Source organism: Salvelinus alpinus, chromosome 11 (assembly GCF_045679555.1).
Source record: "Salvelinus alpinus chromosome 11, SLU_Salpinus.1, whole genome shotgun sequence".
In the NCBI taxonomy this organism is placed as follows: Eukaryota; Metazoa; Chordata; class Actinopteri; order Salmoniformes; family Salmonidae; genus Salvelinus; species Salvelinus alpinus.
The window spans coordinates 56,894,057-56,905,305 of NC_092096.1; the positions used below are offsets into that span (position 1 = coordinate 56,894,057).

General features: G+C 40.4%; 1 protein-coding gene across 1 annotated transcript; it reads left to right on the forward strand.

The window, feature by feature from the left end:
- Window positions 1-1,451: 1,451 nt before the first annotated feature.
- On the forward strand, window positions 1,452-9,863 carry sat2a.1 (spermidine/spermine N1-acetyltransferase family member 2a, tandem duplicate 1). The gene is made up of 6 exons (XM_071333711.1): window positions 1,452-1,629; window positions 2,481-2,532; window positions 2,946-3,029; window positions 3,987-4,088; window positions 5,720-5,760; window positions 7,850-9,863. The coding sequence occupies exons 1-6, from the start codon at window positions 1,567-1,569 to the stop codon at window positions 8,021-8,023; spliced, it is 516 nt and encodes a 171-aa protein (XP_071189812.1). The 5' UTR covers window positions 1,452-1,566; the 3' UTR covers window positions 8,024-9,863.
- Window positions 9,864-11,249: the final 1,386 nt, after the last annotated feature.

Sequence of the window (11,249 nt, forward strand, 5' to 3'; positions counted from 1 at the left end):
AGTCTAAAGAACGCCAGTTTTATTGCTTCTTTAATCAGAAACAACAGTTTTCAGCTGAGCTAACATAACTGCAGAAGGGTTTTCTAATGATCAATTAGCCTTTTAAAATGATAAACTTGGATTAGCTAAAACAACGTTGGAACACAGGAGTGATGGTTGCTGATAACGTGCCTCTGTACGCCTATGTAGATATTCCATAAAAAATCTGCCGTTTCCAGCTACAATAGTCATTTACAACATTAACAATGTCTACACTGTATTTCTGATCAATTTGATGTTATTTTAATGGACACATTATTTTGCTTTTCTTTCAAAAACAAGGACATTTCTAAGTGACACCAAACTTTTGAATGGTAGTGTATGCTGCTGCTCCTCTTTATTATATGTCACTTCCTTCCTAGTTATACAGTATTTACATATCTACCTCAATTACATAGTACCCCTGCACATCGACTCGGTACTGATACCTCGTTTATATAGCCAATTTATCGTTACTCATTGTGTATCTATTATTACGTGTTTTACGTTGCTATTTTTTCTTTATTTTCTTTCACTCTGCTTTGTTGGGAACGGCCCGTAAGTAAGCATTTCACTGTTAAACTACACCTGTTGTTAACAAAGCATGTGACGAATAAAATGTGATTTGATTTGGCATTACACACATATTTCAAAATGCAAAATGTAATGGATGTCTCAGCAGATGTGGAAAGACTTTTAAACCGGGCTGAGATAGAGCAGCGTTTATGAGACAAGGGCGGATCCCCAAGGGTTATCTACGAAAAGCTGACACAAACATGTAACATGTTTTGCTCTATGACGCTCACAAGTCGTTAGAAGGTAAGGGGTCCTTCTACATAGGAGATCATAGGAAATCCAAGGACATAGTGCCTATAATATTGTAATAAGCTCACATAGATGCCGTCACAAACTCCAAACAGTTGTCACTAGCTAATTGTATATTAATTTCCCACTGAGAAAACAATTTCTGTACTTACAGCATTCACATAAATTCATTTTTAGCAGGTTTCTGCTTTTTCAGACGTATTTGTTTTATTGACATTTGCCAATAAAACTCATGAATGCAACTGTTTATGTCAAATTGTTTTGTGTTGTACTTGTATCCCTGGTTGTCCTGAAAATAAAATTGTTAGGCTAAATATAAGGTCTGGACATGCAGATAATTGAAAGGCAGATAAATGAAAAGACGATTTTTGCTGGGGCCTCGGGACTGATAGGGTTAAAACTGCACCAATGTTCCTCACGGTATGCAATGACTTTGTCCATGTTTTTCCAATTCTTGCTTTTTGTGTTCGAAATTAATATTATGTAGGCCCAGTATACTTTCGAGGTCCACTGGTGCTACTCGGGTTGACTGCGTTTCCTGGCGAGTTCCCACGGTCGCCACCTACGCACGGAGGGCGCTATTAAATTATTAACAGCCTAGACTTTACGGTTGTGATGTAAAAGCGAGTTTATCACGTTCCTGCACTTTTCCGGATTACTGTACCTTGGTCTGACCTCGGTCTATCTTGTAATATTCTACATCCTTGATTTATATTTCATAATATGGATTTCTCCATTCGTGCTTCTACACTGGAAGACTGCAAAGATATCGCGCGGATGATCTTGGTGAGCTGTCACAAATGCGCGTGTGCATGGCCGCCCCGCACGTGCTTGGAATTTGGATACATGAATGATACATTTGCATAGAAATATTACGTCAGTATCCACAATACATAGATTGCTGCTCCTCATCATGAGAAATAAAATAATTTGTTTGCAGCTACTGTTAGGCTACATTGTATCCATTATTTGTCTGGCAAAACAAAATAATCTTATTCGATATGCTACAGTAGCCATATTTGTACAGTTATTTTTATAGAAATGTTTTTTCAAACCTGGCCCCGTTATGTTACCAAACGTTGTCGAACGTTGGACCAAATGGCATAAATGGAGCCAACATGATTCCTTGGTCTATATATCGGGGAGAGGCATGTTTGTTCTATATTATTTATTTCTACCGGAACCTTCCAAAACGTGTACTTGGGTCTATTCATTAGTCAGATTCTGTTGCAACACGTTTGGTCTGTTGTAAAACTTTTTGCAACGGAAAACGTTTACTCCAACCGCAAAACGCTTTGCAACAAAAAACGTGTCCCTAGTGTGAGATAATCTTTTATAAACTGGGTGATTCCAGTCCTGAATGCTGATTGGCTGACAGCCGTGGTATAACCCGTATACCACGGTTTACTGCTCTGGTGGTAACCAGTTTATAATAGCAATAAGGCACCTCGGGGGTTGTGGTATATGGCCAATATACCACAGCTAAGGCCTGTATCCAGGCACTCCCTCGTGCCTTATTATGAATACAAGCCTTCTATGATAGTCTCAGTGCTAAATCAAAGTTACGTTTGGAATCAATAACACTAATGCCATTTTGTTAGGCCTAATGTGTATTTTATGTCCTCATGTGTCCTCAGGAACTGGCTGAATACGAGAAAGTATTGGACCAAGTGAAAGTTACACAGAAAGGTAGATTAATTCATTCCAGCTATTTAAAAAAATCACTATTTCATTTTTTGTAATTTAAATGCCATATTTTAACATACTTTTTCTTTCACTCAATGATGAGTTTACGCTCTTCGAAAAAAGGTGCTATCTAGAACCAAAAAGGGTTATTTGGCTGCCCCCATAGGAGAACCCTTTAAAGAACCCCTTTTGGTTCCAGGTAGAATCCTTTTGGGTTCTATTTAGAACCCTTTCAGCAGAAGGTTCTACATGGAACCCAAAAAAGTTCTACCTGGAACCAAAAGGGGTTCTATCTAGAACCAAAAAGGGTTCTCCTATGGGGACAGCCGCAGAATCCTTTTGGAATCCTTTTTTTCTAAGAGTGTAGATCACTTTATCCCTTTCTGTTCTGTATCTTTGTCATCTCTCCCCTCCAGATTTGGAGCAGGATGGGTTCATTAAAAACCCATTCTTTCATGGTATCGTCGCAGAAGTACCCGAACAACACAGGACCAAAGAGGGTGAGAGAAGAACTAACCATAGACACAGTTTCAATGTGCTGACATGACCAGGGTTGGGGTCAATTCCCTTTGAACGCCATCAATTCAGAAAGTGACTGGTAATTCAAATAATGTCTTAAAAAAGAGATTGGAGATAAATTATACTTTAACATCTTCTCCATCTACCCCCCCCCCCCCATCATAGTAACCAGGCTGGCTCCATATGTTAATTAGCTCTCTTTTTGTTACCTAACCATCCTCTGTCAGGGCTGACTATGCTGCTCTCTCTCTGCCCACTCATTATCTAAGGGGCTTGACATATTTTTTTATGAAGCCACCAGAACAAGAACATTATGCATTCCAACAGCTGCCAGACTCTTTCCCTTCCATAACACGTCTCTTTTTAAACATTCAGAACAGAAGCTGCCTCCCTGGCCACCTGGTTCATTTCATTAAGAGACACCTCTTCACATCTATTGCTCTGTCTTTATGGTTTCTCTCTCTGTGTGTGTGTGTGTGTGTGTGTGTGTGTGTGTGTGTGTGTGTGTGTGTGTGTGTGTGTGTGTGTGTGTGTGTGTGTGTGTGTGTGTGTGTGTGTGTGTGTGTGTGTGTGTGTGTGTGTGTGTGCCTGCGCACGTACCTACGCCTGGGGAGAGGTTTTAGTTCTTCTGTGAGTGTGTGTCTGTTTGTTTGCGGACATACACACATGTATATGTGAGTGAGTTTTAAGTGTGTGTGGACATGATGTCTTTCTGTGTGTTCAGTATTACAGTATGTCCTGAGGCATAGACTTGACCTTAGTGTCTGTCTGCCAGCAGATGGGCCGTATGTGTGCGTTTATGTGTCTGCCTGTTTGTCCGCAAGCGTGAGCAGCATGTGTAAATGTATGTGTGTTTTAAGGGTGTGTGCAGTCAATATGATATATATTATTATTGATATTATTGACCTTGACCTTGATACCTGTGTGTTTGTTTGCAGGCCATGCCAAGGTGGGCTACGCACTTTACTTCTATACCTACAGCTCGTGGAAAGGACGGGCCCTCTACATGGAGGACCTGTATGTGATGCCTGAGTTCAGAGGTTAGACAGCTACTTAAGGGCCCGTCTTCACAAAGCGTCTCAGAGTAGGAGTGCTGATCTAGGATCAGCCCTCCCCACCAACCCCTTTATTTATCATGATTTAAAAACCGATTCTAGATCAGTACTCCTACTCTGAGATGCTTTGTGAATATGGGCCTTGGTCTTGACCAGTTTTGTTTTAATCAAACTAGATAGGAGGATTCAGAATATACAGTGCCTTTGGAAAGTATTCAGACCCCTTGACCTTTTCCACATTTTGTTACGTTACAGCCTTATTCCTCATCAATCTACACACAATACGCCATAATGACAAAGTGAAAACAGGTTTGTTAGGGAGGTGATCAAGAACCCAATGGTCACTCTGACAGAACTCAAGAGTTCCTCCGTGGAGATGGGAAATCTTTCCGAAAGGACAACCATCTCTGCAGTACTCTTCAGTAAAAGACACACTTCCAGACTGAAGCCACTCCTCAGTAAAAGGCACATGACAGCCCGCTTGGAGCACCTAAAGGACTCTCAGTCCATGAGAAATTAGATTATCTGGTCTGAATGCCAAGCGTCACGTCTAGAGGAAACCTGGCACCATTCCTACAGTGAAGCATGGTGGTGGCAGCAGCATGCTGTGGGGATGTTTTTCAGCGACAGGGACTGGGAGACTTGTCAGGATCGAAAGAAAGATGAACGGAGCAAAGTACAGAGAGATCCTTGATGAAAATTTACTCGAGAGCCCTCATGACCTCAGACTGGGGCGAAGGTTCACCTTTCATCAGGACAACGACTCTAAACACACAGCCAAGACAACGCAGGAGTGGCTTCGGGAGAAGTCTCTGAATGTCCTTGAGTGGCCCAGCCAGAGCCCGGACTTGAACCCGATCGAACATCTCTGGAGAGACCTAAAAATAGCTATGCAGCAACGCTCCAAATCCAACCTGACAGAGCTTGAGAGGATCTGCAGAGAAGAATGGGAGAAACTCCCCAAATACAGGTGTGTCAAGCTTGTAGCGTCATACACAAGAAGACTCAAGGCTGTAATTGCTGCCGAAGGTGCTTCAACAAAGTACAGAGTAAAGGGTCTGAATACTTATGTAAAAGTGATATTTCCGTTTTTTGATTTTTTATTATAAATTTGCAAACATTTCTAAAAACATGTTTTTGCTTTGTCATTAAGTGGTATAGTGTGTAGATTGATGAGGGGGAAAAAATTCATGAATCCATTTTAGAATAAGGCTGTAACAACAAAATGTGGAAAAAGTAAAAGGGTCTGAAACCTTTGCGAATGCACTGTACGTGGAGGTCTTGCAGTTCACCTATCCTGCTGTCAACTTCCTGCACATCTGTTAAACTAGTGTGACGCAACATGTGCCTGATCCACTAAGCGATTGCACAGTTTGCACCTGTTTCTCTCTCATTTCCACCAGTGTACAACAAAACAAATTCTAAAAGTAGAACTCGCCTCGCACCCAAATAACTGAGTCTAGATGGTCTCCAGGAACAATATTTGTCAAACCAAAAAACGTGGACCGCACATTGATTAGCATTTTGCTTAATCAGTTCATTTATACCAACAGCATTAAGCCGATAAATAACCCTACGTTTCGTATCTCATGTATGTCTCTCTTTTGGCATCACAGGTAAAGGTATCGGGAAGGCACTGATGAGCAAAGTGGCTCAGGTGGGTGATGCTGCCCTGTTACTCAACTTTGCCATATAATTAAACCCTCTAGCTGTGGTGCAATTGTATTGACAAAGCTTCCCCTTGAGTGCAATTGATATGTGTATGGACCTTTGCACACGTGTGTTTGTGCATATGTGAATATGTACAGTTGAAGTCGGAAGTTGACATACACCTTAGCCAAATACATTTGAACTTAGTTTTTCACTATTCCTGACATTTAACCCTAGTAAAAATTCCCTGTCTTAGGTCAGTTAGTATCACCACCTCATTTTAAGAACGTGAAATGTCAGAATAATAGTAGAGATAATGATTTATTTCAGCTTTTATTTCTTTCATCACATTCCCAGTGGGTTAGAAGTTTACATATACTCAATTAGTATTTGGTAGCATTGCCTTAAACAATTTAAACTTGGGTCAAACGTTTCGGGTAGCCTTCCACAAGCTTCCCACAATAAGTTGGGTAATTTTTGGCCCATTCCTCTTGACAGAGCTGGTGTAACTGAGTCAGGTTTGTAGGCCTCCTTGCTCCCCTACGCTTTTTCAGTTCTGCCCACAAATCTTCTATAGGATTGAGGTCAGAGCTTTGTGATTGCCACTCCAACTCCAACTTTGCCACTACAACTTTGTTGTTCTTAAGCCATTTTGCCACAACTTTGGAAGTATGCTTGGGGTCATTATCCATTTGGAAGACCCATTTGCGACCAAGTTATAACTTCCTGACCGATGTCTTGAAATGTTGCTTCAATATATCCACATAATTTTCCTTCCTTATGATGCCATCTATTTTGTGAAGTGCACCAGTCCCTCCTGCAGCAAATCACCCCCACAACATAATGCTGCCACCCCCGTGCTTCACGGTTGGGAGGGTGTTCTTTGGGTTGCAAGCCTCCCCCTTTTTCCTCCAAACATAATGATGGTCATTATGGCCAAATAGTCCTATTTTTGTTTCATCAGACCAGAGGACATTTCTCCAAAAAGTACAATCTTTGTCCCCATGTGCAGTTGCAAACCGTTGTCTGGCTATTTTATGGCGGTTTTGGAGCAGCGGCTTCTTCCTTGCTGAGCGGACTTTCAAGTTATGTCGATATAGGACTCGTTTTACTGTGTATATAGATACTTTTGTACCTGTTTCCTCCAGCATCTTCACAAGGTCCTTTGTTGTTGTTCTGGGATTGATTTGCACTTTTCGCACCAAAGTACGTTCATCTCTAGGAGACAGAAGGAGTCTCCCTCCTGAGCGGTATGATGGCTGCGTGGTCCCATGGTGTTTATACTTGCGTACTATTGTTTGTACAGATGAATGTGGTACCTTCAGGCATTTCGAAATTGCTCCCAAGAATGAACCAGACTTGTGGAGTTCTACAATTTTTTTTCTGATGTCTTGGCTGATTTCTTTTGATTTTCCCATGATGTCAAGCAAAGAGGCACTGAGTTTGAAGGTAGGCCTTGAAATACATCCTGAGGTACACCTTCAATTGACTCAAATTATGTCAATTAGCCTATCAGAAGCTTCTAATGCCATGACATAATTTTCTGGAAGTTTCCAAGCTGTTTAAATGCACAGTCAACTTAGTGTATGTAAACTTCTGACCCACTGGAATTGTGATACAGTGAATTATAAGTGAAATAATCTGTCCGTAAACAATTGTTGGAAAAATGACTTGTGTCATGCACAAAGTAGATGTTGTAACCAACTTGCCAAAACTATAGTTTGTTAACAAGACATTTCTGGAGTGTTTGAAAAACTAGTTTTAATGACTCCAACCTAAGTGTATGTAAACTTCCGACTTCAACTGTATGTACATCTGTAGTTTATTGTAGTTTATCCTGAAGCCTTTGCTTTTCTCGTGAGGCAAAGTGCAAAATACACAATCATGCATGTTTCCATCTGTGTGTGCACCGCTATGTATTGCTTTTTGTTTGTATGTTTGTTATTATTTATGTTTGTGACAATATGTCACTTTATTTTATCCTCAAGCATTTTTTTTTCTCATTTGACTTTATTTGACATTTTCCTCCCTCTCTCTCTCGCTCTCTATCTCCCTCTCTCACACACACACACACACACCCACCCCCTGTACTGTAGTTGGGCCTGGCCGCCGGCTGCACCCAGCTCAACTTCGCCGTGCTGGACTGGAACAAACCATCTCTGGATTTCTACCTCAGCCAGGGATGTTTTGATGTGACGGCAGACATGGGGTACCACTGCATGCGCTGTGAGGGGGCAGCGCTGGAACAACTGGCCCAGGGGGACACCTAAACACCACTCGCCCCCCACTGGGTTGACGTCTGACCATTGCAATACTGAGGTCAACCTAGAACATATGCAGGGATAAAGAACCAACTCAAAGCCCCTGTTACAATACTTAAAAAATGCACCTTTCCTTTCCTTCTTCTCTTCCTTTCCTGTAGTAAAGTAGTCACTGATTTAATATGATTGAATAGGCGAACATTAGGGAATTCTTTGCATAGCTCTCGTTAATCTACTAATATCAGATCAGTGATTACCTTTAACGAAACGAGGAAGACAGGATGTATTTTCAAAGTGTTGGAACGATGCCAATGCAATGCAAAAAGGTTGTAGCTGAACTAACAGTTCACCGACTATCTTATAGTTGTTGACATTAGTTGTGTGAACAGTAATGTGTTGTTTACCTGTGACCCCATAGCACCTTTCCCCTGCTTTCTAAGCTAAGGTAAGAGACACCCATTGATAATATGTGAGAAATCTGGTGAAATGGGAACCTATACAATACTATAAAATCACATGTCGAAAACACATCGAGAGCTTGGGACTATAAGGTTCTACAGTATGTGCATTTTTGTCAACATTTTGTTATTGACATAACCATGTTCTTTCTGTTCAAAGTACTCTTAATTCCCCAATTCCTGTTGTTAAGTTCAAAAGAATACAAGATAAAAATGTCTGACACCATTCAAACCAATGGGTTTTGAAATTTAAAGCCAATTATCTCAGAATCATCTTTTTTCAGATATTACCTTATATTCCCAAGCTCTCCACATGTCAATTGATGATTATAACTACTGTTTAATTGTTGTTGTGATGAAGCACAATGTGATTTCTTTCAACTGATTCCTGTTTCACCTTCAACAGGATTGAATGCCTGTTTAAGTTACTCGATTAGCTTCTGCAAGCTCAGACTGTTGCTTTAAGCAAATATGACAAACCAAGCTTGTAATTTGCAATAGTGATTCAAGAACAATTTTTTAAATAGATTTCTTTAATGAAAATATGTTTGATCAGAATTTTTTTATCTCAAGATTATTAGATGGTGGGCAATAACACTAAGAAAAAGGCAATTAAATGTGGCATTAGCTTATAGTTCTATTCGTGACATTTTCCATCAACAATACATTACAATATGTTATTCACCATCAACCTATAAACTAAGCAAAAACAATCAAGCAAAGCAATTACATTAAATACGGTGACAAAACTACAGTAGATCAAAAAACAATCTTACCAGCTATTATATTAACGTACCATATAAGATAATACTCTGGATATGTATTGCAAACGGTCTCTTTATGTCTATTGTAAATCACAACTTAGAGAGCTGTCAAGTGTAGAGCAATGATGATGATGTTGTGGACTGGGCAGATACAGTGAGATATATGTCAAGTCTGTCTGTAAAACTGTCACTGGTGTGTGCGTTTTCTTTTGTCCACTTTCTCTCACGTCTACTTTATAGAGCACCGTTAGAGTCATTGGTAGGTGTATAACTCCTCGATAAAGGTATCACTTTGTGGTATTTGTTGTCCAGCAGCCAAATAGTTTGTCAGAAGCAAAAACTTCAATGTTGGTATATAGGCTACAAAGAGTTACATGAGTTGAAGTCCATAGTTTACAGTGTTGCTATTGGATAATTTTTTTAACCTCCCTTGAGTTGGTGTTTTAAACAAAAGCCACGTGATCCCACTTCTGTTGTCGCTAAGTAAAACAGTCAACCTTTTACACTTTGAAATCACTGTAAGAACCTTGTTTTTTGTGAAATCACACTTCTTGTTGCATCGAAGATGACATTATAGGCTACTTGTTGTGTATGTTACACACTGTGGAATAAAGTGATGTGCCAATACAGTTGTGTGCTCATATTATTTTATCATTCAATATATTCCCTTGAACCAACCAGCTATTGATAAATATACATCTGACATAAAATGTTGTCATCATGGAAATAATGACATTTGGCTAGTCTGTACAATAGGCTATTTTGCTAGAATAGCCACAATTTGGCTATATCTTCTAGTAGAATGGGCTGCTTACATTAGATCCTGTGGTAGGTAGGGTACTTGTACTCTCCATCTCCGTAGTTCCATTGATAGACGGGTCTTTCCTAGAATCTTCAGGACTTGGACTGAAATAGGTTCAGGTACTATTTTGGGTGCCGGTACTGTTTATATTTAGGTGCAGGAGCTCCACACAATACTTTTGAGCTAATATTTTAAAAGAGGAACATGAGTTCAAGCAGTAGAATATTTGAGGTGCTGGTACTCCGCTAGTCAAGCACTTACTATCTTGTGCCTTTTGGACTTTTGGAAGTAGACATTTTAACTTTTTTTGTATTATATGGGAAAAAGGGCATTTGACTTTCAGAAAAAAATATTGGTCGAGCTCAGGCACTTAAATCCACATTTTCCACCCGTTAGGCGCATAATCCTAACAGGGTGGAAATGTGCAGCCTAAATAAGCCATAGCTTTGTGGGTAATTGAGAATGCGCTAGCATAATGGTAAACAATTGAAGAGGATTTTAACTTATATCAAACGTTTTTTTAAATTATTTTTTATTATGTGATTCATTTTCTCTATACTTTTGCCAAAGAGGGTGGAGACAAAGAGACTAACATCATGGCACATTGGGTCGTCACTAGCTTCCACAAGAGCAAAGTCATAATTAATGGCGAAACCCTGCCTACTTCTACAATTTATCTTCTTAAAATTTGATTTTAATCCTAACCTTAATCACACTGCTAATCACATCTGGAGGAAACCTGGCATCATCCCTACGGTGAAGCATGGTGGTGGCAACATCATGCTGTGGGGATGTTTTTTAGCGGCAGGGACTGGGAGACTAGTCAGGATCGAGGCAAAGATGAACAGAGCCAAGTACAGAGAGATCCTTGATGAAAACTGGCTCCAGAGCCCTCAGGACCTCAGACTGGGGAGATGGTTCACCTTCCAACAGGACAACAACCCTAAGCACACAGCCAAGACAACACAGGAGTGACTTTAGGACAAGTCTCTGAATGTCCTTGAGTAGCCCAGCCAGAGCCTGGACTTTAACCCGATCAAACACCTCTGGAGAGACCTGAAAATAGCTGTGCAGCGACGCTCCACATCCAACCTTACAGAGCTTGAGAGGATCTTCAGAGAAGAATAGGAGAAACTCCACAAATACAGGTAGGTCAAGCTTGTAGCGTCATACCCAAGAAGACTCGAGGCTGTAATGTATGTGTTATTTCA